At 46.7% G+C, this 27,042-nt stretch overlaps 3 protein-coding genes across 18 annotated transcripts in view; 1 reads left to right on the top strand and 2 right to left on the bottom strand.

Moving 5' to 3' along the window:
- The window catches only part of RANBP3 (RAN binding protein 3), a 90,329-nt gene extending 73,744 nt beyond the window's left edge, over positions 1-16,585 (top strand). For 4 of the 16 annotated variants that reach the window (XM_043976390.1, XM_043976393.1, XM_043976399.1 and 1 more), the window contains 7 exons: positions 125-203; positions 3,507-3,609; positions 4,922-5,031; positions 5,353-5,473; positions 5,780-5,922; positions 7,359-7,539; positions 10,667-13,038. In XM_043976390.1, the coding sequence (XP_043832325.1) occupies positions 125-203; positions 3,507-3,609; positions 4,922-5,031; positions 5,353-5,473; positions 5,780-5,922; positions 7,359-7,539; positions 10,667-10,710 (781 nt within the window). In that variant the 3' untranslated portion in view covers positions 10,711-13,038. Of the gene's footprint in view, positions 1-124; positions 204-3,506; positions 3,610-4,906; positions 5,032-5,352; positions 5,474-5,779; positions 5,923-7,358; positions 9,642-10,666; positions 13,039-16,158 lie in introns of those variants that run through there. The other 12 variants (XM_043976386.1, XM_043976395.1, XM_043976396.1 and 9 more) reach the window with 7 other exon arrangements.
- Positions 14,689-19,410, bottom strand: CAPS (calcyphosine). Its single transcript, XM_043976403.1, has 5 exons — positions 19,234-19,410; positions 18,503-18,607; positions 18,230-18,407; positions 16,800-17,006; positions 14,689-16,204 (listed from the first exon to the last, which is right to left on the bottom strand). Exons 2-5 carry the CDS (start codon positions 18,580-18,582, stop codon positions 16,103-16,105), a joined length of 567 nt encoding a protein of 188 aa, XP_043832338.1. The 5' UTR covers positions 18,583-18,607; positions 19,234-19,410; the 3' UTR covers positions 14,689-16,102.
- A 1,825-nt stretch (positions 19,411-21,235) lies between these two features.
- Positions 21,236-26,802, bottom strand: VMAC (vimentin type intermediate filament associated coiled-coil protein). The gene is given in 5 exon segments (XM_043971646.1): positions 21,236-22,693; positions 22,695-23,013; positions 26,609-26,691; positions 26,694-26,759; positions 26,761-26,802. Coding segments are annotated over 5 exon segments (573 nt in total). The 3' UTR covers positions 21,236-22,630.
- Between the last annotated feature and the right edge of the window lie 240 nt (positions 26,803-27,042).

Genomic DNA, 27,042 nt, shown 5'->3' with positions numbered 1-27,042 from the left:
CCCTAAGCAGTATATTAATGTCAGCTTCTGTGTGTATTCTTCCATGGTCACATGTTCTTTGAGGATTCATCAGATTAATAGTATAGTATTCCATTTAGCCTTATTAATAAGTCTTTCTCTTCAGTTTAGAGAACTCAACAAATAATGCCGATGCCTCCAGCAACAAATTTGTGTTTGGACAGAATATGAGTGAAAGGGTATTGGTGAGTTATTTCTTTTTCTCCTTCCTTGTTGTCCCCTGTGCACCCCCCCACACACACACACATACACACACATGCCAAATAGATTTAGTTCTCATCTCTAAGCATAACCCCTTCTTTCCCATTGAACCTGACCTTCATAAAATTTAAGCAAAGATTTTATATTCTCTTGGCTCCTATCCAGTGCTACTGCACCATTCCTTAAAGTTGGACATGGTATAGTGGACAGAATGCTGGATTTGGGAACTTGAATTCAAATTGCATATCTGACATTTGCATGGCTGTGTGACCTTGAACAAATACTTTCACCATTTCAGCTTTCCACTTGTTGCTACTTCACTTGTGTGAAGGTATTCCCTTCTCTCCAAAAATAGAGATAGTAACACTGGCATTCTCTGCTTCTCTTGGATGTTGTGAATAAGTCATTGTGTAAGCATTAAAGAACTATTATTATTATTACTGGTGACAGGTCTTTTCCTGGGGAACCCAGTTACAAGAGAGGCTTTTATCCTTTTATTTTTTAATGGGGCAATGAAGGTTAAGTGACTTGCCCAGGGTTACACAGCTAGTAAGTGTCAAGTGTCTGAGGCCAGATTTGAATTTAGGTCCTCCTTAATCCAGGGCTGGTGCTTTATCCACTGCACCATCCAGCTGCCCAAGAGAGGCTTTCTTGGTATAGAGAAATTATTCTTTAACAAGTTCTCTCCATTTGGAATTACAAACATATGGTATTAATGGGACATGGTCGCATAGCAGAATGAATGTTGTATGAAACATCATGACCACTTGTCTGTCTTTGGGCAAGTCTTCAAGCTAAGTCTTGGTTTCTTTCCATATAAAATTAGGAAGTTATCCTAGATGACCTGAAAAGTTCTTTCTAGCCCTAACACTTCATGATGCTCTGATACATTCTTAAGTATCCTATTAGATCAGATATATAAAGTCTTATCTTAGTAAGGCAGGGGAACAGAGCACAATTTAAAAAACAACAACAAAAAAACAGCTTCTAAAGTTTAAGTGGCTGAGGACTTATGACTTCGGAATACAGAATTCTTGTGAGGATGTAGAACCTGAGGTACAGGTGAATAGCCACCATCAATCTCTTGTGTCAGTAGTTGACACTTGTCATTGGCCATTGGTTGGAGAGCTTTTTATTTCTCCTGAGTAATGATTGCCATTAAAGAAATCAAGTCAGCTAGCAAATGAGTGACATTTTTGAGTATTGAAAAAACTGGTATACATGAACTGATGCTGAGTGAAGTGAGCAGAACCAGAAGAACATTGTACACAGTATCAACAACATTGTGTGTTGATCAGCTGTGATGGACTCTACTCTTCTCAGCAATACAATGGTCCAAGATAGTTCCAAAGGACTCATGAAGGACATTGCTCGCCAAATCCAGGGGGGAGGAAAAGAACTATGGAAGCTAGATGCAGATTGAACCATACTATCTCTATTTTTTGTTGTTTTTGTTTTTTGAGGTTTTTCATTTTTGCTCTGATTCTTCTTGCATAGCATGACTAATGCAGAAATATGTTTAATGTGATTGTACATATATAACCTATATTGGATTGCTAGCTGTCTTGGGGAGGGAGGACAAGGAGGGAGAAAAAATTAAAACTAGAAATCTTATAAAAACAAATGTTGCAAACTATCTCTACATGTAACTGGACAATAAAATATCTTTATGGGGGAAAAAACAGATAAGAAAAAACTGGTGAATGGAATGGCTTAGCCCAGGCAGTTGTGATATCTCAAAAATGGGAGATGCACCAAAAGATTGAAGAAAGAGGCACCTAGTTGTTAAAGAAGGAGAAAGGAAAAGAGTTTGGACACTTTAGTCTCCTAAGCATGACTTCAGTTCCAGAGCAATTCATTAAAGGGATAGTTGGTGAATGTCTAGAAAAGGAAGTAGTGATCACAAAGAAGGCATGTGGCTTCAAATTGTCTGAAACAGTTCTGAACTTACAAGTGTTCCAACAAGCTCAGTTATGCATCTGTAATATGATTTCACTGTCAAAAAAGCTATCTTGATCTTTAACCGCTTTCTAAGCATAAAGAGGTAATAATCATCTGTACTTTGCCCTCGTCAGACCCAATGTGGTATAGTCTTGTCTTCAGTCCTAGGAGAGGAGACACACATTAAGAAATAGATGGGGGAAAAAAAAAAGGAAATAGATGATAAGTTGGGTTATATACAGAAGAAGTCAGAATTTGAAATGACCTTGAACTCCTAGGAGGATTGGCTGGAACAGAAAAGATTCTCAGGGGTGAGGTGTAATAGGTTGTGATCAAGTATTAGAAGTATTGTCGTCTGGAAAAAAAAAGATGAGATTTGTTCTATTTGGCCTTGGAGGGCAGAATTAGGAGCTGTGGGTGGAAGTTGCAAAGGCAGAGTTAGACTTGATGTCTGGAAAAACTTCCTAACAATTACTTTTTCAGGGGACAGCTGGGTGGCATAGTAGATAGAGCACTGGTCCTGGAGTCAAGAGGACCTGAGTTCAAATTCGGCCTCAGACACTTAACACTTATTAGCTGTGTGACCCTGGGCAAGTCACTTAACCCCAATTGCCTCACCAAAAAACAAACGATTACTTTTTCGTCATTCCAGAAGACTCCCAAGCAGAGGTTGGGCATCCACTCATTGGATTGTCATGGTGGGTGTTCTCTCCAGGTCTTGGTTGAATGTTGAGGTTCCAATTCTCAGATTCTGTGATTCTGTAACAAGAGCTTAAATTTGATTCTGCATCTTAGATTGTCAGTGTATTTCCAAGGTGGGTCTAGCACAGAAATCTATAACATTACATAGAATATATTAAAGATAGTAAATAACTTACCTGCTTTTCCTTCCACCAAAATCAGTCTTTTAAAAGTCTTAGCACTGCTAACTAATAAGGATGTCTGCATTAAACCCAGGGAGTTTAGAGAAAAGGGAAAGGAGATACCAGGACAAAGGCACTGGAATACTTTCTATTCCTATCCTGCTTGAACCAAATTGCCTAACCTTGTGGCCTCCTGATACCTCTGGCAGTGGAGATAACATCGCCTAGCTTCTGCTTCCCACAGGAAATCTAATGTGCAGCTTCTGGGGTGAGATGTGCATGGACAGGTTGAGGCTGGGGATACCAGTCCATATAGCATCAAGTGACCCAGATTTAGCCAAATGCTGTTAAATGCTCAACCCTTTGTGAAAGAAGTAAGAAGCAAGGGAAATAAGATTTGTTGATCATGAGTGGCTATCATCCTCATCTAGAAGCTTTCTTCTTTACAGTGATTTCATCTCATGTGTCACTTGTCCCCTGCAGAGTCCACCAAAATCTACTGAATCTAGTATAGATGCCAGCAAGGACAGCATTGCTGCTGAATCTGGCTCAGAATCCTCCTCCCTCGAAGCAACACCTGAAAAAGGTAAACCATGAACATCCTTTGTAGGAGCAATTTAGGGTTGGCTGGTTTTACTTAACAGCATTTAAAATTACTGAAGGTGTCAGATGACACAGGTCAAAAAATAGACCTACTATAGTTTGTTCAGAAGGCCTAGATGCTTGAAGCTTCAAGGGTAGATGTTGTACAACTTTGCAAAATATACTTTGGAACCATTTCTGAAAATGACATGTCTGCTGTCATGACTTTTGTTAGGCAATAAATAACATAGGTACTGCATTCAAAGTGAGTTAGTCCCTCTATTAGGTTGCTTGCTGCCTCTGGGAAGAGGGAAGGAAGGGAAGGTAGAAGAAAAATTTGGAACTCAAAAATATATCTTTACATATAATTGGGAGAGGGGGCAGCTAGATGGCACAGTGGTAAAGCACCGGCCCTGGATTCAGGAGTACCTGAGTTCGGGTCCGGCCTCAGACACTTGACACTTACTAGCTGTGTGACCCTGGGCAAGTCACTTAACCCTCATTGCCCCACCAAAAAACCAAAAACAAACAAACAAAAAAAATTAGGAAAGGTTTTTTTGGGAAAAAAAAAATTGGAAATTACATATAATTGGGAGAAAAAAAACATTGAAAATAAAAATAAATAAATAAATGTGTGGCCTGAAGGGCTGATAATAGGCTCAGCCATATAGCTTATCTTTAGTGAGAGTTAGTGATAACCTGGAGTTTCATCTCTTACTTATCTGAAGAATTATTTTCCCCCCAGCACCACAGTTAAAGAAAGTCTCTGTATTTCAGGGGCCTCTTTATTGAGGTTTCTTCTACTACTACTATTTGTTAGCTATTTCATCTTATGATCTCTGGACCTCAGATTCCTTCTCTGTAAAATTTGACTAGATAATCTCTACGGTCCCTTCCAATTTCTTTAACCAAATACTTATCTTCCACTTAACAAAAAGGGAAGCTCCTGTTACCAAATACAGTGGCCTTTATTAATGCAACCCATCAGAAGTAATGGATACATCCTCCTTTTTGACGGTCAATAAAACTTTTCAGGGATGTACTTTTAGAGGTGTATGTTTAGGAGTTTATTAGGAGGGATCTCTTTTGTAGAAAATATATTAGTCATTTTTTAAAAGAAAGAAGTGTTTCTTTCTTATAGCATCCTAATTTCAGACGTCTTTGATGAGGCCTAGTTTACTCTTCTGACTGCTCACTGCTTTAGGAGTGGGCCCAGATACTCAGGCTGATTCTCTTTTGTGTGTATTTTTGTGATGGATATATGGTGCCCTTTCCAAACAAACATGGAAAATGTTGTTTAGCTAATAATGTTTCAGAATCACTGGCAGAGTCAGCAGCTGCCTACACCAAGGCCACAGCCAAGAAGTGTTTACTAGAAAAGGTGGAAGTGATCACCGGGGAAGAGGCAGAGAGCAATGTGTTACAGGTAAGGTTGGGGCTGGGCAAAAAGCAGCTTTGACCAGTCAGCATGGCCCATCTTAAGGTGGGGTTGGCAACAGGAGAAGCCACCCAGAGCATCCTGATTGAGCTTCTTTATGATAAATGCCAGTCTCAAGACCTCCGGAGCCAGTTTGGCCATGTGGCATGCTTTAGATATTTTGGCTACATGCTGTTGAGGGCAGGATGTCTCTTAAGTGCTAGAGGAGAAGCCTGACCTGGCCCCTCTGAGACCCTATGGCCAAATCTTGGTCCCAACATGGTTATCTCTGCCACCTTAAGTGAACAAGAGTGTTTTTCTATGTTACAGATCCAGTGCAAGTTGTTTGTGTTTGATAAAACATCACAGTCTTGGGTGGAAAGAGGCAGAGGACTACTCAGACTTAATGACATGGCATCAACAGATGATGGGACATTACAGTCCCGACTAGGTAAGGAGATCTTGGGGACCAAGCCCAATCCCCTTCCCTTTTCACATCCTCAATGTGCTGAGTGTCATGCTTGCTCCTGAGACCCCAACTCATCCAGGAGAAAGAATGGGTCCTTGTCCTCCAACCTCTTCCATTCCCTCTCCATCATGAATTTTATCATGAAATGGCTTACAGACCTTAGAAGGATTATTGGAATTCATGTATGTCCCTTTTGAGTCTTCCCTCTTTGGGCAGCAGGCTATAAGACTGAGATGTGCTGCAGCTCACCTCTATTCTGACTGATGTGCCTGGTTTTGTTGCTTTCAGTCATGCGGACCCAGGGAAGCCTGCGGCTCATCCTTAACACCAAACTGTGGGCACAGATGCAGATCGATAAAGCCAGTGAGAAGAGTATCCGAATCACAGCCATGGACACTGAGGATCAAGGAGTCAAAGTGTTCCTCATCTCAGTAGGTTCTGGGAGCAGGGCCCTTCTTATGAAGGAGTTTGCTTTAGAGCAGGAAGTCTTATCAAATGAGCGTGTTATTCAAATTGCTTCTAACCACACCTAGGCTTGGGTTTGAGCTCCGTATCTATGGAGAAACAGGTCAAGTAGTCAGCATGTCTGAGCACCTGCTGTCTGCTTATCCTGTATCAAGCCTAGCAGGCGGAGGAATGGGAAAAAATTGGAGGAAAAGAGACACAGCTAGGGTGGCTGCCTCCTGCTTGTGAAGATAACAGGGACACCAGGGAGCGGCTAGGTGGTGCAGTGGATAGAGCACCGGCCCTGGATTCAGGAGGACCTGAGTTCAAATCCAGCCTCAGACACTTGATACTTACTACCTGTGTGACCCTGGGCAAGTCACTTAACCCCCATTGCCCCACAAAAAAACAAACACAAAGAGGGAAAAATACAAGAGAGTAAAATTCAGGGCCGCATTTGAGTGGCAGCAGCCATGAGGGAATGGTTTAGCTGGTCAAGGTAGCTTTCCCAGAGAAAGTGGGACATTGAGCTGATCGTTAAAGAATAGCTAGGATTTTAGATGATGGTAGCTTTCCCAGAGAAAGTGGGACATTGAGCTGATCGTTAAAGAATAGCTAGGATTTTAGATGATAACTGTTCATGTATGTGTATGTGACTTGTACCCAAGTCTCCCAAGTACAAGCACCACAGGCAGGTGTAGGAGAGAAGGCTGCATATCCTAGTCAAGGTAGCAGTGACCTTGTACTGGTGCTGAGGACATCAAGAAAAAACAGCCCAACCAAAGTAGTGGCAAAGGGCTGGCTGAGGAGAAGAATCTTGATTTGCTTCTAGAGGAAAGAAGGCATTCTTAAGATGGACGGATAGTCTTTGGTGGGGCATGTCTTGTACTGCTGGTGTTAAGTAGATAGCGTGTGCTTTCCACACAGCTCTCACTATCAAGTAGTGGAATGGAGCTGTCACTGTTCAGGGGCACCTCTGGTGCTGACCTTGGTGAACAGTGCCTTTAGGTGATTCACATCCCAGGATTTAGAGACAGAGGGGTCCTTGGAGATTAGCTGATTGAGCCCCCTCATTTTATATATGAGGAAACAGACCTCCAAACAGGGAGGTGTCCTGGCTTGTAATGGACAGGTTTGGCTGAATCCCAAGTTTTCTGGCTCCCAGGCCAGGAGTTTTTTCACACCTATATTTATGTCTTTTTTCCCTGCAAGTCAAACTATAAGATTCCTTCTGTAGTTGGTCATTCTTTTTTGAAATGATTGTCAGCAGCCCTCGGTCTTTGTGCCGCCTCTTATTTGTCAGTGTTTTTAATCCCTTTAGATTTTCTAATCTCACACAGGCATGTGCACACATGCACACATGCATACTCGCACACACACCCTGCCTCCCATCTCTTCATGCAGCTGCGCTTTGTCTCTGCAGGCCAGCTCCAAAGACACAGGGCAGCTGTATGCAGCGCTGCATCATCGGATCTTGGCACTGCGAAGCAGGATAGAGCAAGAACAGGAGACCAAACTCCCAGCTCCAGAACCAGAAGTGACCCAGTCCAATGAGGAAGACAGTGATGATGATGTTCTGGCTCCTTCGGCATCTACTGGTGGGGGTGAGGACCCTGGCCCCAGGCCATTCCAGCTACGGCTGAGTTCATAGGCCAGGATCCAACAGGGATGTGTACAATACAGTTAAACATTGCGGAACAACTGTGCGCATAAGTCAAGCATGTATTAAGCACCTCTTGTGTGCCAGGCCCAGTGCTCAGCACTGCACAGAGAGAGAACAGCAAAAACAGTCCCTGCCCTCAGGGAGCTCCATCTTATGGGACAGGCAACTTGAAAACAATAAAAGCACAAGCTAGTAAAATGCAGGTGATCACATAGAGAAGGCATTGGCATTGAGGGGGCCTGGGAAGGGCCTCTTGCAGAAGGGATTCTAGCTGAGGAAGGCAGGGGTGCCTGGAGCTGGAGACATGGAGGGAAAGCATTCCAGGCATGGCAGCTGGCAAAGAAGCACTGAACTGCTGGAAGGTTGTAGCCATGTTCGGGGAATAACAGGGAGGCCAATGTCACTGGATGATAGAGTATGTGGAGGGAGGAAAGTGTAAGACAACTGGAAACTTAGAAAAGGGGCAGGTCATGAAGGGCTTTAAAAGTCAAAGGTGGGGGGGCAACTAGGTGGCACATTGGATAAAGCACCGGCCCTGGATTCAGGAGGACCTGAGTTCAAATCTGGCCACGGACACTTGACTCTTACTAGCTTTGTGACCCTGGGCAAGTCATTTAACCCTCATTGCCCCACCAAAAAACAAAATAATAATAATAAAAGTCAAACGGAAGGTTTTATGTTTTAATCTGGAGGTAAAAGGGAGTCGGTGGAATTGATTTGTGGGGGAGAGGTATGGTAGTAACACGATAACTGCTTTTGGAAGATCACTTTGGCACTTGAGTAGAGGAGAGACTGGAGTAGGGAGAAGATTGAGGCAGGGAGACCAACTGAAATGCTGTAGCAGTAGTTGGGGCATAAGGTAATGAGGGCTTGTACAGGTGTCAGAAGAAGGAAGGGGGACATACAGGAGAAATGTTGCAAGAAGGTAGTGGATAGGACTTGGCAAGACAGAGGTTTGGGGGAAGGGGGTAATAAGAGTGAACCTAGGTGATCAGGAAAATTGTGCCCTCAAGAGTGATAGGGACACTCAGAAGAGGAGGGGGTTTGGGGTAAAAAAAAGAATTCAGTTTTGGACACGTCGAGTTTAAAATATCTATGAGACAGTCAATTTGAAATATCTAATTGGTAGCTGGAGATGTGAGCCTATAGGCTGGATAAGGAGGAGATAGGAGAATCTTGCATCAGGGAGCTGATGAGATCACTAAACAAGATAATGTAGAGGGAGAAGGAAGAGTGCTTAGGGCAAAGCCTTAGGGAACACCTAGTTAATGAGATAAAGAGCCAGCAAAGGAGAATGAAAAGGAGCCATCAGAAAGTAGGAGAACCAGGAGAAAGTAGGGTCCTGAAAACCTCTAGAGGAGGGGAATGGGCAATGTCAAAGGTTGCAGAGAGGTAGGTCAAGAAGGCTGAGAATAGAGAAGAAGCCAGAGAACCCTTTCTTTGTGCTGATGGAGGCCCAGGCTGTGACTGAGTTCCCATTCTCTTGGAGTTCATGGTCTAGTGTTTTTGTGTCCAAGTCCACTCTAAAAAATCTGGTGAAACCTATTGGGAGAGGTAGAAGCAGGGCAGTGGAGTCCAATGTCAGCCACTTCCTAGATGCCTGTCTCCTTTACTCGGTGTTCTTTTGTCCTTTCTCCCAGTCATACTATGTTCTAACAACTAATCTCCACACTAAATGTGTTAGTTTCTCACTCCTGTCCTCTCTCCTCCCTCTCCCTCTCCCAATCCCAGACACACACACACACACACACACACACACACACACACACACACACACGTGTGTGTGTGTGTGTGTGTGTATATGCATTTTAACCAGGATCAAGCTACTGATGGAATGTCAGAACTTGGTCCTGAGAGGGATGAGAGCCTTTCCATCAGCTGCCTACACCCTTTCCTGGTTAGGCAAGACAAAGGTGCTAACCTTCATTTTGGGAAAAGGATTTTGGTGTCATAGACACTGCTGGATTCACTGTATCAGGTGGGACACATAAGAATGGATTAGATATTGTATACAGTAATAGCAGTATTGTTCGAAGAATAACTGAACGACTAAGTTATTCTGAGTATTACTGAGTATTAAATGTTCAAATCAACTACAAAGGACCTATGAAGGAAGATGCTGTCTACCTCCAAAGAAAGAAATGATGAATAGAAGTATGCATAGTATGGGGGGTGTGTGTGTGTGTGGGTGTGTGTGTGTGGGTGTGTAATAGTGGCCTTCTCTAGTTGGGGGGGGTGGAGTTTGGGGGGGATCGAGGAAAATAGTTCAGAACTTAAAATGTAACCAAAAAAATTAAATAAAAAAAAAAGTATGGATTAGAGCCATAGCTAAAAGGTAGTCACATGGGGCCAGCAGTGATATTATCCAGAGCCTTTAAAAGTTTCCTTTTCTTTACTTCACACATAAAAGTGCTTGAGAAGCAGTGATCCTTCCAATCTAGGATTTAGGGTTGATAGGAACCACTGCCAGACATCCATAATAACCAAGCCATTATGAATCAATCATTTGTGAATGTCTTCATAACAACAGTATGAATAAGTGACATTTATATAGCTCCATTAAAATTGCTAAAGTCCTTCATACCTGTTATTTTATTTGAGCCTCATAACAAGTTTGAGTTTTGTAGTATTTTTATTATTATCCCCATTTTACATATTAGAGAACTGAGACCCAGAGAGATAAGATGACATTTGACTCGGATTCCTTTAAAATGCTGAGTTGGCAGTGTCTTGGGAGATCTAGGAGACATGAATCTCTCTGGTGCTTTAGAATTGTTTACTACTTGCATCCCCAGAAGGTATGTGGGCTTTAGCCATGGCCTTCAGGATCATTTGACCCAGAGGGAACCATTGTTCAGATCTGCGGCCATTGACTTCTTTCCCAAATTCAAGATGAAGGTATCACTAAAAAGATAGCCAGAGGAAGGACGTGGTAAAATAGTTCCTGAAGGTTTTTGCTCTGAGATGGGTGGGTCCCAGTTCTACCCTCAAAGAACCTATGGGAAGGGACTTGGTGGAACTTTGTTCATGGAAGGTGAGTGAGGTGCCTCCCTGTGCTTTGCTTTCAGGCACCGGTGATGAAGGGGATGGGCAGATAGTCGGGAGCACATAGCAGCTGGAAGCTCATCTGCTTGCAAGGCTGCTGCTTATCCACCCCCCTCCCCGGCAGGCGCCGCGATCGTTCCAGGCAGTGTTGGCGGCTCCAGGACTTAGGAACCACGCATCCCTGTTCTGTTTGTTCGTTTCTTTGGTCTGGATCAGTAGATTCCACACAAAGCAGACTCAGAAAACTGCCTGAATGTGGTTTGGGACATGAAAGCTCATCATATTGATGAGCAGAAAAATAACCTTCCTTCCCCCTCTTTTCATTGAAATGGCACATTGACTTGTCATACACAGCCCCTCCTCGGGACCTGAGGATTCTGTTTCTTCAGTAGCTCACGTGGCACCGGCCTCCAGAAACTCATTTTGCAGCAACCCCAGGGCTTTAGCCATAGCTCTTGGGTCTGTCTGTCCTCCTCCCATTGTTACCACCTGACTCTCGGAGTCCCTGCCCATCTGCAGGGAAGCAACACTGAGCAATTTCTATTCCCCTGAATCACCACCCTCAAACTGCTCCACCTCCCAAGTTTGGGCTCCTTAGAGAATGGACAGGCTGAGTATTTTGCATTTTGTCCATCTCACCACAAGGGCAATCCAGCCAGCCTCAGGGCCCCACTCTTTCCATTGGCCCCTGTTGTCCAGGTCCAAGCCCCCAGGCAGCATTGAAAGGCCCAGTGGGTGTTTCACTAACTCCTCCGCCTGTGTCCAATATTGTTTTGGGGGGGTTCTATTGTGCTGATCCTTTTTTTTAAAAGGTTTATTTTTTTTTGTTGGTTTTGAATTTTATTTTATTTTTTTTTAGTTTTTAATAAGATGATCTTGTGTGTTGAGAAAGTGAAGCTCTATTGTTTTGTACTTTTCTGTTACTATTTAAGGGAGAGCTAAGCCACTCTATATAATAGGTGTTATATGCCATTTGCTTAGTCAGTTTTGTTCTGGCCAGGTGCATGCTCACAGATAGATTCCCCTAGGTTGCCCAGTAACAACAGCTAGTGGGGAATACCTGTTAGCCTCCCAAAAGTAATTGGCCTTCCCCACAGTGGGGCCAGTCATGGAGCTAGTGTCTTTCAAGTTGTATTTTTTTTTCTTTTCCCCCTTCCTTTGATATTTTGATACAGTGACTTCTTTTCCTCTGCTAATTCCTATTTGCATGAACACCACCATGGGAGCAGCTGAGATTAGGATGCTAAAGAGGCTGGGCTCCCTCCCAGTTCACCAACCAGAGGGGAAAAGTACTGTTTCTCCAGCTTAGTCTTCCGATATGGGCAGGATGAAGGGAGGTGAATTGCTCAGCCCTGGCCTGTTCACTCCACCCCATGCCATATCAGCTTCACGTGTCCTTCCAACTTCCAACCTATGGCGCAAACTAGAGATAATCCCCATCCTCACTTTGCCAGGAGAGAACAGCTACCCTGTTGACCAGCATCAAGAAAGAGTTTGGCTTACAGGACAGAATCCTGGTAATGTCCCTGGACTTTAGAGACAGTTATAAGTAAATCTGTGATTCCTTTTAACACAACTGGATTTGACTTGGGTTCTTGGTGCCCACCACAAATAGGACAGTTTTCCTGGTCCTTCTCACAGCAGTGGGAACTGAAATCCCTTCCATCTAGGGTTTTCTTTTGCTTTTGACTACTCTCATCATGAGACTGTTATTAGCAATTTCTCTCGGAGGATAACATCCCAGCGGTGCCATCAGACCTGGGCTGCTGACAAATAACTTTGTCATGATCTTCTGGGCTTGTTCCTTTCCCCCCTTCTCTCTCCCAGTGCTGCCTTGATATCAGGACATTTACACATGTTTTCAGATTAGTTAAAGCCCCTCTTGGATGACAAAACTCACAAGTCCAGAGTCCTCAGGCTCTGCAGGTGAGCTTGGTGCTGTTTCTTCACCCTCCCTAACCTTAATGATCTCACACTGAATTGGCCAAAACCCACAGAGAAAATGGGATCATCAGGTCTTGGGTTGCGTTGGAAAGCCACTCCCACACAGATCTCAGCCACTGTTCTGGTCATTCTTCAAACTTGTCCGCTGCTAAGTGGGAATATAGAGTTTCATGGAGAGGCCTTGCGGAGTTCTTTCTGCATAGTGAAGGGACAGATTCCACTTCAGCCCATACAAGAAACTTTTTGTGAATTTGGCCCAGAACTATCTTGAAGCCCCATCCAATGAGACACATAGGCCAGAGCTAAACTTTTATTACATACACTTCCCGCTTTCAGCCTTAGAAAACTAGTGACAGGTAAAACCAGATAATGCCCATGTGTTTTGGAAGAATTTATGTAAGATTGTCATATGAAATGTATTTGGGAATTACATTAAAACTTTTAACAAAAACTTGGGTCTGCTACCTTGTGCTCTTTGCCACACCAGATTCGAGGTTAGTTTTTCTGCGAGAAGCTAAACTAGCATTCTCAACCTTGCAGGGACCTTGTTAGAGCCTCTCGACTTTCCAGATATTTCTCAACAATAAAATGAAGAAAGCAGACAAGATCAACTTGAAGATTTCCCCCCACCCCCTTTCTGGCTCTAATAGTCTGGCTCTGAGTTTGCAAAATGAAGGGGTTCAAACTAAGTGAAACAGACACAGGAAAGAGCCTGCTCAAGGTGATACAGGTCAGGGATGACCTGGTCATTGATTCCCAAGCCTGTGCTCTCTCTGCTATTCTTTCCTGTCTTAAAAGTCTGGATCTTGGCTCTTGTGGTCACTCTTTCCCAAGGAAAGCTCTCAACTTTGAGTCTTCTTACTGCTACTTTCTGCCTCTTGTAAAGTGAAAGGTGGGAAGGACTCCCTTCCAGCTCTAACTATTTCTAGGACTGTTTCAGGGAATGGACATCATTCTTGAACTAAACATTTCATGGAAGCAGAACCATCTTCCATATATTGGTATGGAACCAGAGACCACTGGGCAATAGAAATTCCTCTTAGCAGAGAGGTCGTGCTGCCTTCTGTACCCGAGGCCCTCAGCCATTCCTCATCTCTCAGTGCTCCCTTGTAGGAGAACCCAGGTAAACCTGACAGCCTTGTCTAGCTCAAGTATACTGTCCAAAGAATCTTTCCCCTCCCAGCAAATGTAGGCTCAGCTTTTTACTTGTCACCATCCTAGAATTGAGATTTGGAAGTCCTAAGAGATGATGGAATCCAGACTCATCTCAGCATGAGGAAATGGAACTCCAGAGTTTGTGACTTAGGAGTGCTTTACCCAGAGCCAGAAGAAGCATGAAGGACCATCTGGGCCAAGCCTCTCATTTTATAGAAGAGCAAAGAGGACCAGGGACAAGGGCAGTGCATGAGCTTCAGAAACACCATCTGAACCCAGTTCCTCTTAACTCGAGAGAGGAAGTGCTTTTTCTCACTTTGTCTGTGCCACAGGCTTTACACAGCAACAAACAGAACTAGGACTTGGCATTGTCTTCCCTTGTTTTTCAAGTGATGCCCTCTTTCCTGGAACCCTTCCCCATGTCCTACCTGAGTAGGGTAAATGCCGAACATCTTCCTCAATCCTCCTGTTCCCTTCTGTCTTCTAGCATCTTAAAATGATCGTTCTCTCCCACCTCATCCAATACTGGTGCCATTGCACTCCTGCTAAATACCTTTGAGCCAGGATTATAGAGATTTAATCCCTTTCCCTATGGGAAAGGTTTCGGGGAGCCCCGAGGAAAAATCAGGAGTCAGGGTCCCTTAGGCAGTTGGATGTTGGACATCACATCCCTCTGGCAACTCCTGCGGTGGCACTGGTGCCAAACTGTATTGGCTCTGCCTCTCCTTTGGATCCACCAGAGTCGAGAGAGGGAAAACCTGCTTCATGGGCAACAGCTTGTTTTCCATATTGATCTGCCCAGGCCAGCACCCTGGAGAGGACACTCCAGCTTCTCCTCATGGGGTAGATACAACCGGTAACTGCCACATCCCGTGTTGTAAGTCACTCGGGAGCTGCGGCTCCCGTATCGAACTGCACAGCCTCACTGTGGCCTGTGGCTCTTTAAGGTGCTGATCCATGGTCGTCTGGGACTGATGGAGGCCTACCACTAATACCTTATTAAAGATGGAGAAACTAAAAATGCGTAAGGGGTAAAATGACTCATCCAAGGTCATACGGGTGGTGGTGGCACCATCTTCCATCTTCTGCCAGGCAAGGGAGGGCCCATTGCCACTATTCCACTTCACCACCACCACCACCACCCACACACACTGGCTTAGCTGCACCTTTAGCCTAGAACTTTCTCTGAACATGGTAGGGAGGTGGGAGCCAGAGGGGAACCATCCCTTCAGGGAAAAATGAGCTCCCTGGGGATGCCATCTCACAACCTCAGAGCAAGGAAGGACTTCATTTCATCCAGTCTGTGTCCAAGTAGGAATTCCTCTTCTGTACTCACCAAGGTTTCCAACCAGACATCATTCAGTTTCTGCTTGAACATCACAGTGGGGATTGGTGGGGAGGGCATTCTGCTTTGGAACCACTTGTATTAGCCATTTATCAAGGTGAGAGCTGCCTCTCTTTACCTTGTAATATGTTGCATCTAGTTCTGTTCTTTGCGATCAAGAAAAGGCAATTTTACCTCTTTAACACTTCTCCAAATACTTGAAGATAGGTTCACATACCTCTCCTACCCAGTGTCCTGCCTCCCATTTGTTTAATAATGAACCACAAGACAACAAAGTGAGAGGCCAGCAGAGAGCATGGATTTCATTTGAAAAGCACGGGTACAAGAGGGTAGATTTGAAGGAGAGAATGGGAGGGAGGGATAGAGTTCCTTAGGCCAAACACGCCAACCTCCTTGTGAAATGGGGGCAGGGATGAGGGTTGGGGAGTAGTGATGAGTACTGGGTCTGGCTAGGAGCGTTGGATGGTTGGGGAAAGCTCTGGAGTATCAGAAGCAGGGTAGAGGAAACCCCTTTGGAGTTGGGGGAACTACGATAACCATTCTCAGGCAAATTGAGAAAGGAGGAACCCCTAATCCACCCGTTCTACTTCTTGAATAGTTTTAGGAACATTGGATTTTAGAGGAGGAGGGGGTCCTTGGAGGTAAGCTAAACGGGTCTCTGTGGTGAAAGGTGACCCCAAGTCAAATCATTTCATCTGGAAAGAAGGGATTGAACTAGATGGTCTCATGGAGTTCCATTGCATCAATGGCCCTTTGACCCTCTGACTCCCCCCCCCCCCTCCATTTTATAAAGGAGGAAACTGAAGGGAGAGGACTTTGATTTGAGTGGATCAAAAAGATGTAGAGTCAGGATTTGAATGTGTTTCCTCTAACTCCAAATTCAGGGACACTGAAGCCTTTCCAAATAGGATTCTCTCAAGGAGTTGGCAGGGGTGGGGGCAGGGCCGGGGACAATGGCTCTACTCTAGTCTAGGGCTGGCCCTCTGTTCCTTCCCTTCGATCCGGGAAGCATCAGTCACAGTCGCCAAGCATTGGTCATCATAGCTACAAATTCTTCATCTGTGTCCACAGAAGCACTCACACCACTGTAATAATCCAGGAACTCTGCCGCAGTGACCTGCAGGGGAACAGAAGCGTCTGCCATGCCTAGCCTGTCCTGTTCCTTGCCCATCTCCGTGCCCTGCTGTGGCCCCTTTAGCGCAGAAGGGGAAGGTGTTCCAGGCACCAAGAAGCAAAGCCATGCAGTGTGGTGAAAAGAACTCTGGCTTTGGAGTCTGGTTTGAGATCCTGGCCCTGCTTACTAGCTGCACACCCTTGAGTAAAAGAGCCTTAGATTACTCCTCGTAAAAGGAGGGAGTTGGACTAGAATTGGGGCATCTTAACCTTTTTTTGCGTGATGGACTCCCTTGGCAGCTTGGTGAAGCCTAGGGATCCCTTCTCAGAACAATATTTTTAAATGAATAAAAAATAAAATACATAGGATTACAAAGGAAACCAGTTGTCATTTCAGTATTGGAAAAAAAAAACAACCAAGTTCCTAAACCCCAGGTGAAGAATTCCTGGACTAGATTATCTTTAGGGTCGCCTGAGCCTCTCGTTCTTTTAAACTCTTATAACTCCTAGGGAAAAGAGAAACTTGATGAACTGATGCTATGTGCATGAAGTCAAGGGGCCAGACCAGGGGCGAGGAGGTGGGAAGGAGACCTGGCTACCTGCCCGTCCTTGTCACCAGCATCAAAGTTGTCCAAGAAGTGCTGGAACACGTCATCCTCTGTCCATTCGCCACTCTGAAACTTAGGGTGGCTCTGGCCACTGTAAATGCCCCGAAGGTCATCCACAGTCACTATGCCATCTCCACTTCTGTCTAACTTGGCAAAGGCAGCCGCGATGATGTCCTTCCGGGCCTGAGACATGGGAGGCTGGGGGTGAGGGAAAAGGGCAAAGTAATTAAGGATTTGGTCCAAGTGGGAGGGGAAGCAGAAACCTATGGAAAGATCTGTCACTCTGGGAACTTGTAGGTGTATATAGAAGGTCGTCCACAATGGAATGATGAGTGGAAGTCAGAAGGTCTGGTATCGGGCTTTTCTTTGCCTCTTTGTGACCTCAGCAAGTTACTTCCCCTTTGTGTGTGTCATTTTCCTCTTATGTGAAGGGTTAGGGAGAGATCCCTGTATCTGTAGGAGGAAACCCCATGTTTGGAGGTGGTTCCCTCAGAGAAGGTGGGAAGTAAGAATGGCATCCTCTGGGCCCCCATTAATAACTGCCCGTTGGGACATCCACTTGGGTGACCCATGGGCACCTCCAACTCAGCATGTCCTAATTCAGTCTTTCCCTCAAATCCCACTGTTCTAACTAAACTACTCTTTCTGTTGAGGGTGACACTGTCCTTTCAGTTTTCAACCTCAGAGACAATCTTGACTCCCTAATCTCCCTCACCCCCTACTCTGTCAGTTTGCATCTGTTCCTCTAATTCAGGTCCTCACCTCTCACCTACATTAACTACGTTAGCTTCCCATTTGTCCTGCCTCTTTCTAGACTCTCCCTTCTCCAGGGCATCTTCCTCACAGCTGCCTAAGTGATGTTGCTGAACCACAGGTCAGCTCCAGTCGGTGCTTACTGTTTCGATAAAATACAGATTCCCCTGTTTAGCATTTAAAGCATTTCACAACCCGATCCGACCTCCCTTTCCCATTTCGTGTCCTCCCTGAAGCCAAACCTGGCAGTCAGCCATTGCTCATCACACTCCATCCCCATAGTTTTGTGCAGGCTGGCATCCCTTCTTGTGGCAACACCCTTCCCCCCCACCTCTTCCCAGAATTCGCTTGGTTTCTTTTTCCCCAAACATTAGTTCAAGGCCACTTCCTCCAAGACTTTACTGCTGTTAATGCAATGCCTTCCCCACCCCACCCGAATCACCATGTATAGAATTTATATTGATTTTTCTGTGAATGTTTCCCCTACCTAATAGAATGTAAGTCCCTTTAGAGCAAGGACTTTTTGTCTCCCCAGAGCTTAGCCCAGTGCCTAGTTGGCATAGCAGGCACTTAAATGCCTGTTGGGTCTATGTTCAAGTGGCCCACCTGAATGCAGGGAAGCTCTCTTTCCTGTTAGGGCTGTTGTTAAGGAGAGTGAGTGTCCTCACCCGTAGGGCCCGAAGAAACTCCTCCAGGTCTAAGGTCCCATTGCCATCACGATCCCAGTGCTTGCAAATATGCTCAGCCTCCCCAGCCTCCAGTGCCAGCCCCATCTCCTCTAGGCCCCGGTGCAGCTCATCTGCATCTAAGGCCCGACTCCTGTTGGCATCTAGTCGGCGAAAAAACCTGTTAGGTTGGGAAACAGACAGGCAGCTGGCTGCTGGGCTGCATGGACCTTGAAGGGGGGCCCAGTAAGAAGCTTTCAGGGGAAAGAGAATTACCTGGCCAGGCCTTTGATACCGGATGCCCCACGTTCCAGGCACTTTGCTCGAAGTTTCTCAACGGCATTGGTGGCCTCCATAATGGGTGAACTGCAAACCTGACCCCTGCAAAAGGAGAGGGACACACACACACACACACACACACACACACACACACACACACACACGTCCTCCCTCATGCCAATTCTGTCTTGTCACTTTGTAGCCCACTAGCCCTTTTCTCTTGCACAGAGTTAACTGAGGGACCACTATCCCCTCCCGTACACCCCATGTCCTCCATCCTGGCTCCCGCCTCCTTCAGAGCTTTGCTTTCTAAATATACCTACATCACCATCCCGTTATAAACCAAGGAAACAGAGTTCACCCACCCTCCTTTCCTCAGCCTCTCCAGGTAGAGCCCATACCCCGCTTCCTCCCCCAGATGGCCTATTGCCCCTCTTGGCTTACCTCCTTGTAACCTGAGAGCCTAAAGCCACACTGCTTTGAATCGGGCTTGGATTGGAGAGGCAGTATGGGTGAGCTCAGTACAAGGTGTCCTTTAAGTGTATTAGGTTCGATTGAGAGCCTGGGTAAGTGCCAGGACTCCTGGGACAGGGTGGGGAGTGCCCACAGGACAATACAAATAACTGCTTTCACAAAACTGAGAACCCTCAAGAAGTGCAAACTGACCAGTCATTTGCTCAGGTAGTGGAGATGCTTCCTCCCCTTGCCCCCCAAAACCTCTCACTCACCTGTGGCTTTGCTTCAGAGATTGTGCTACCCTGGATGTTTCCTCCGGGCGTCTGCAGAGTTCTGCCCCGGCGCCACAAGTCAGCGTCCTGGCTGGCAGGGTACGTTGCTTAGGGACCGAGTGTCCACTGGGGTTGGGAGGAGTTATAACCCTCCCAGCTGTAACCCTTTCAGCACCTAGGGCCTCATGAGCTCCTCTAGAACTATCGGCTACAAGGTCTACTCTTGGAATGGGAACAGTTGGATCTGACCTAATCTCAGGGTCTCCCCCAGCCCTCCCAAGTCCTCCCTTCTTTACAGGTCCCTACAGGGACATTTATCGCTGTTATCACAGGCCCTGGGCCATTGATGGAGACTAGGCTTTGCAGTGGGCCAGACATCTACCCCAGGTTCTGAGAAGGTACAATGCGGCTGCAGACCAGGCCCCTGCGAAAATAGCCGCTTCCACCCTGCCTTTTCCCCTGAAGGATCCCCATCATATATTTAGCTGGCCCTGTGCTCAGTGCCACAGTGGATAAAAGCTAGAATTCAGACCAGTGTTTGAACCCCCCAGTTAGAGGGAGGAACTGCCTCATCTCCTCTGTAAAAATGGGAACATTTGATGCAATCCTCTTTGAAAACGCCCTGTTGGCTCTAAATCCCAAACTCCGTGAGCCAGTGCAGTCAGAACACTGAATCTGAAGGGACAGGGGAAGGACAGATACCTCCCACCACAGAGCAGAGAGCACGACCATGTGATCAGGGTGTGTGTGTGTGTGTGTGTGTGTGTGTTGGGGACGGGGACAGGGACGGGGGGGGGGGGGGCCGGCACATTTTTCCTCACTTAGGATTCAATCAACTGAAATATGGCTTCATGAAAAGAATGCTGGATTGGAGCCAGAAGGATCTGGGTCCAGTCCCATCTCTGCTGCTGCCGACTCCGCTGTTACAATGACTATTAGAACTGAACTCAGTTTCCCATTTGTGGAATAAAGGCTGGACAATGGCATTGAAACACCAAGAATGGAGGGAGTGGCATCAGACTGCCCACGATGCAGCCGGGCTGGGCTTCCGAATCCCTCCAGGAGGCAGGGAAAGACTGAGGACCAGCTTTCTGAGATAAACAGGTTCCTTCCCCATCCTATCATAGCCCCAACCAGGAACTGACCTAGATCCCTCCCCACCCCCTCACCCACCAGGGACTTAGGCAATGGCTTTTGGGGAAGCCAAGGATGCACATTGGCTCCCACCCAGGGAGCCCAGGGCCCAGCTGACAAGGGAGGAATAGGAGAGCCCAGGTTGGCCCCCTCGACTGCCTTCTCCCTCTTCATGGCAAGGGCGTTACCCCATTTGGTTTATTCTCAAGAGTCCTGCCTCCCCTTGTTACAAGTGTCAGAGGGCAGGCACCAGAAACCTCAGTGAAATTAGAGGTCTCCTCTTCCCTCCCATTCTCCCAGAGTAACAAAACAGGGACATCCTTCTCTTACAGAGCTGGCATTGTTAGCTAAAAGGGCACTGTGGGGTGGGGTAGGAAGAGAGATCAGACCACTGAGAAACTGTCCCAGGAGAACAAAACAGTGCACTTAGAGGCCGGCAATCTGGGCTCTGATTCTTGCTCTCTCACTTGCTAACTGTGTGACTTGAGGCAAGCTATTTCCCCTCTCTGAGCTGCCTTCTTTCTCCACCAGATAGAAGATTTGATGTCTAAGGTCCCTTCCAGTTCCGAGCTGAAGCCTCGCCGTCTAACAACACAACAGACCCCCATGCAGGGCAGGCACAGGCAGCAGGAAGCATGGGTCTCTTGTTCCATCCACCCACCCACCCACTCCCATTTGTTGGATGGTGGATCTGGGGAACAGAAATAGAATTCCCTGAGTTAGCTGACTCCTCTTTTAGTTGACACCTGACAGCCCGTTGTGACTCCCTGCCACCCCCACCCCCACCCCCCATGTGCAAAGCCAGGGCAGAGGTGAGGAGGCCCTGTGTGCTTCAGTCAGAGAATTAAGGAAATGAAGCGGCAAGCTTTTTTTTTTTCCTTTTACTTGCTTTTATAAAAAGTGAAATGTTTATCCTCAAATGGTGAACTTCCCATTTAACAGCTCAGTTTGAGAATGGCCCCATAGAAAACAGACATGTAAAATATAGACCTCTATTAGATATAAAAAAGGATTTCTAGTTGGCTACATAAAGCTGCAAATGAAGCTGCCACCCCATCTGTATTCCCATAGTCTGTACTCTTCTAAAGAGGTGTCCAGGTCAAATCCTGCTGCCATCACCTCCAAATGAAGGCTGGAATTCTTCTTCTGGGCTGGAATTCCACTCCTTTGCGTATCACCTGACCTCAGATTCATTCAGCCAAGCACGGGAAACCACTGTTTTCCGATCCTGAAGTTTTCCCTGTAACAGGCCTTGCAGTAACCAGCTGGCTCGATATTAGAAGGTAGAGAAGTAGCAGCCCTGGCCAGACCTTCCAACCATCTGAGAGGAATGGAGGCTGGTTGGGCCACTTAAGAAAACAACTCCCACTCCAAGTTTTAAAAAATCAAGAACAAATGTAGAATTTGAAAAAGTGTTTTAAAATATACTGAAATTTCCTATTAAAGCTGATAGAAAAGTGTGAGTGGCTTAGAACACAGGCTACATATTAATGAACAAACCTTTGTATCCCAGATCACTACTATATTATTCAAAATAAGAAACTCCTCCTAATTTCTCTGCTCCCTCTAAGGATAGCACTGTTCTGGCTGCTAACAGAATGGGAAACTAGCAGAGGGAATGGGGGCACGAGAAGAGCCACGGTCTTTTTAAAGCCCCAGTGATCTGGATTAACGGGATCTTCAGAAATGCCAATCTACCTGCCCTTCCCAACCACATGGTGATTTTGCCTTTTCTAAGCCAGGGATTTCTCCAGGTCAGGGTTAGCTCTGCCCAGAGGCTCAGTTCCCCCAAGGGGTCAGAGGTTCACCGTCAGTAACCTCACTGCACTGTTGTACCCAGAAACCCTTCTTGCTGGTTTTCCAAGCCCAGTTGGGAATTTAGAGGAACTGCCCCCTATGGTCAAAGCTGCATTTTTTCCTTTAAAACTTCTCCTCACTAAGACATTGCCTCGCCTCAGTGAGATGCTAGTCTATGTTCACCCTGAGTTTGAAGGCCCGTGGAGAGAAATCTTTGAAGGGGAAGAGAGACTGGAGGTCAAGGGGGAAACTCTGTCCCTGAATCTAGACTCCAAGAGTCCTCATGGCCCATGGCTCTCTCCTGGAAGACAGTGGGGTTACAAGGACACCTGTCGCAGTGGGGCAGGGCCAGAATGGACCCAGAATTGCTTGTTTGAGGGAGGCCCTGGAGGACCCTCATCCCCCCAGTTTTCATGGCTACTACCAAAGAGAAAGACTGGGAGGAAGCCTCATGAGGAAGGAGAAGCTAACAGACAGGACCCCTCAACACCGTGGTTCCAAACACAGTCTGATCCAAATCCTTGTCATTTTAGATCATCTTCACTGAGAGAGAAGGCCTGGCTGTTGGCCAGTGGGCAGGCAGGCCCATCAGTCTCAGGTGCACCATCAGGGAGCGGGGAACTGCTGGTGCTTGGCGGCCCGGACCTGGCCACAGGGCCCAGCTGCTCCCCTTCAGCCATGTAGGCCAGCAGGCCGTCCAGCAGGGGCCGACGCTGGCAGATTTTGTGCAGCAGCTCACTGCGATGCTTTAGCTGGACGATCAGGGCGTCTTTCTCCTGAATCACAGTCAGGAGCTTCTGGACCGTCCCCTCCGAAGAAAAGAGCTTTTCCTGAAGATCTGCGATCTCTCTTTGCAGGGGTGAAACACACCAGGAAAAACAAAAACAAAAGATCTTTTGGTCTCATTCAATTCAACAAACTTTTTTTTTGGGGGGGGGTAGGGCAATGAGGGTTAAGTAACTTGCTCAGGGTCACATAGCTAGTAAGTGTCAAGTGTCTAAGGTCAAATTTGAACTCAGGTCCTTCTGAAACCAGGGCTGGTGCTTTATCAACAAACATTTATTAAACCCCTACCATGAGTCAGACACTTCTAAGAGCTGGAGTTCCATGAGTAAAAATGAATCTTCCCTGCCCTCAAGGAGTTTACATTCTATTGGAGGGATGCAACTAAAAAGTCAATAAAACAAATAAGTAAATGCAAGGTAATCTGAGAAGGGAGAAAGCACTAACCCTGGGATGCTCAGGATTCTAAGAGGCAGAGGGTCTAGGCACAGGGGATGGACAGCCCAGAGGCAGGAGATGAGAGGCCAAATTGGAGGAAATACCTGGTATTTAGCATATGGCCAAAAGGGTGAAGTATGTGAAGGGGGAATAATGGGGAACAAAGTTCAACAAGGTAACTTAGAGGCAGATGGTAGAGGGCCTTAAATGTCAAATGAGGAAACTATTTTTTCCCCAAAACAATAGAATCAGTGAAGATCCCAGGGGACTGGTATTCATGGTCAGACCTGTGACTCCGAATATTTGCTTTGCAGCTGTGTACAAGATGAATTGGATGAAGAGAGAAAGAGAACAACGGAGGCAGGCAAAAATCTGAAGGACCAGTGGAAAGAGTGCTTGGCCCGAGTCAGGAAGACCCAGAGTTCAGACTGAGCCTCAGATACACACTTACTGGGTGCCCCTGGGGACAGCGTTAACCGGCTAACGGCTCCACTGTCCTCAACTGTAAAAAGGCACTAACTCACAGGGTTGTTGTGAGGTTCCAATGAGATGTCTGTAAAGGCTTAGTACTGTGCTCGCATGCAGCAGGCATTTAATAAATGCTTATTTCCTGCTTGCTTAGTACAAGTGAGGGTTGATGAGAGGCCCAAACTAGGGTTCTGGTTGCATGAGTGTAGAGAGGGGGAGCAACACAAGAAATGTTATAGATGTAGAAATGACAAGACGGATTTTATATAGAAAATGTGAGGAAGAAAGAAGTGCCAAAGATGATCCAAGTGACTGAAGAATGGTGGCAACCCTCAACAGAAAGAGAGGAGCCTGGAGAAAGGGGGTTAGGGGCAAGACCACGATTTCTGATTTGTTGTGTTGAGCAATGAAGACGTCAATGGGATATCCAGAGGCAGAAGCATGAACAGGAAGTTGCTGACTCAGGCCTGGACTTCAGACAATTAGACTAGGTACATAATCTAGGAGTCATCTACCTGCATGGAGATGATAATTGGACCTAGGGGAGCATGGAAAAAAGAGATGAGGACCCAGGACAAACTCTTGGGGAACATCCATGTTCAGAGGGAGAAGACATGCTGAACTAGGATCAAATCAAAAAACATATATAAGGGTACTCTGCAAACCTTCAGGCAGGCTTGAAACAATTCACCCCATTCCATGGAGAAAAATCACCCCCCCTTCCTTGTTTACCCAGTGGAAATAACGACAACTCACATTTTGATCTGATTCCAGGTTTGCAAAGTGCCTTCCTAGCAATAAACCTGTGAGGTAGGCAGTACAATATTATTATCTGCATTTTACAGATGAGGAAATTGAGGCTGAGAAGTGCAATAACTGACCAAAGTCCACAGAGCTAGGAAGGGTCAGATCCAGGACTTGAATGCAAGTCCAATGTCTCTCTCACTACTTCACACCGCTCTTCTGACACTCAGACATTCACATTCACATTCCATCTCTTCCAACAAGTCTTGGCCAGAGCCACCCAGCAAGCCACCTTTTCTGCTAAAACCATCCCTTGCACACAGACCAAGAACGAGCTGGGCAGCTGGGGCTTAACACACCACCATCTGGAAGAAACCCAGGCAGTCAGTCGTGACAGCTCGGTTCTAGACTATTGCAATGGCCTTCTAATCTAACTTGGCCTCCATGGGGTTCAGTTCTCCTCTCTCCAATCCAGCCTCTGTGGACTGCGCCTGAATAAGCTTCCTATAAAGCTCTATCCTTTATTTAAAAAAAACAAAAACAAAAAAACCATCATGGGCTCCCCATTGTAGCTTAATAATTGTGTACTGAATAAAAGCATAGAACACTATATCCTTGCATTTGAGATGCTCCCCTCCTGGCCCCAGCCTACCTTTCAGCTTTACTTCACTGGATTCTCCTTTGCACAGTGGTGCTAGAGCCAAGTCGGACACTCTCACCCCTGTTCCTAGTTTCCCCATCCTGTTCTCTCTTGTCTGCATTATTTTGATCACATATCTTGTACTCTATCCAACACAACCAACAGTCTCTACCTGGTAAAGGATAAGGAGAGAGACCAGACATGAAAGCCCCAGCACAAGAAGTCTCAGGTGAGAACACTCCTTTTACCCATGGAGGTTGGCAGCTTACTGCTTCCGAGTTACCTGGAGCACTAAGAAGTTAAATGATTTTCTGGCTCTCCTCAGCTGGTTGCTATCAGAGGCGGGATTTGATCCTAGGTCTTGCCTATGCCAGTGTTGACCCTCTATCCACTATGATATGCTGCCTTGCACAAAGAAGTCACTTAAAGAATTTTGTGACTTGAATACCTCAGGCATATTTTACACTTGTAAATTGTAATTTGCAATGACAATATCACAACTATTTACCCAGGATAACAAATTTTTTCTTAGTCCCCTTAAATAAGCGCATAGTCTTCCCGATGCGGTGTTAGAAACCCATCAGTCCCCCTTGGCTTCTCTCAGACCTCTTTTTCCCCTCCATCTCTTGGTCCCTCCTTCTCTCAGAGTTCCCCCAGTCCCCTCTAATTTCCTCCTCAGTTTCCCTCATTTTCTTCTCAGTATTACATCCCCTCTACTTCTCTAAGTTCTCTTAGTGATTCATGTCCCTTCAATCCAGTCCTCACATTTCCGAACTCCACTCTAGTGTTTAAGACCCAACTCTCCCATTACCCCCAACATCCTTCACAGTCTCTGGATTCCCTTATTCCTTCACAACTCTTGCTCAGTTCCCTGGTTTCCGATCCCTCCACCCCCACCCCCACCACATCTGTAGCCTCGTTTATCCCCTCCCTCACCAATTCCTTTCTCCAGCCCCCTATCACTCCTACAGCTCCCTTTTACAGTATCTGCCATCCACTCCTGTAACTCCTCCAGTCTCCCATCACTCCATGGCCCCCTGGGCCCCAACCACTATACCAAGTCCCCTCACTTGTCTCCACTGTTTTCTTCCTCTCAATCCTCCATTGTTCCCCTCCCAGCCCTCCAACACTCCTCCTTCCCAGTTCCCCACCATTTCCCCTCTCCCCAGCTCTCCATTTCTCCCCCCTCCCAGTCCCCAAACCCCCCACAGCCTCTGCTACAATTGCCCCCTCAGTTCCCCTAAACACTTCTCTGCCTAGCTCCCCAATATCAACCTCCCAGCCTCCATCCCTCCCCTTCCAGTCCTCCACACCCCCATCCTCTCCCAGCCTCCCCCCCCCATCCCTGAGGTCGCGGCTCCCGGGCCTCACCGGTCCTTGGCCCGGCCCAACTCCCGGAGCGCCCCGCGCAGCTGCTCGTCCTTGCGAATGAGACTCTCCGCCTGCTCCCGCCACCCGTGCGCTCCGCCGCCCCGAGCCGCGCCTCCAGCTCCGCCGCCCGCCGGTGTACGGCCGCCAGGTGGAGCGTTCGCCTCCCGGATCTGCACAGGGGACGGGCCCGACATGGCCCCGCCAGGCCCCTCGCCTCACTCCGGAAACCGCCGCGGTACCCAGAGACTCCGCCCCGATCCCTTGTGGAGACCAATCACCGCTCACAACTCGAACTGTTGAAGCCAATCCACACCCAACCACCTCTACAGGCCCCGCCTATTTGTCTCGACCAATCCTCACCGCGAACACCGGCCAATCCCTGCTCATCCATCTCTACCATGCCAGGCCTGCCTAGTCTATTTCAGGCAATTCCG

This window comes from Dromiciops gliroides, chromosome 1 (assembly GCF_019393635.1).
Source record: "Dromiciops gliroides isolate mDroGli1 chromosome 1, mDroGli1.pri, whole genome shotgun sequence".
NCBI lineage: Eukaryota > Metazoa > Chordata > Mammalia > Microbiotheria > Microbiotheriidae > Dromiciops > Dromiciops gliroides.
Note: the sequence above shows the minus strand (reverse complement) of the source record. Positions and strands in the feature narration are given on the sequence as shown.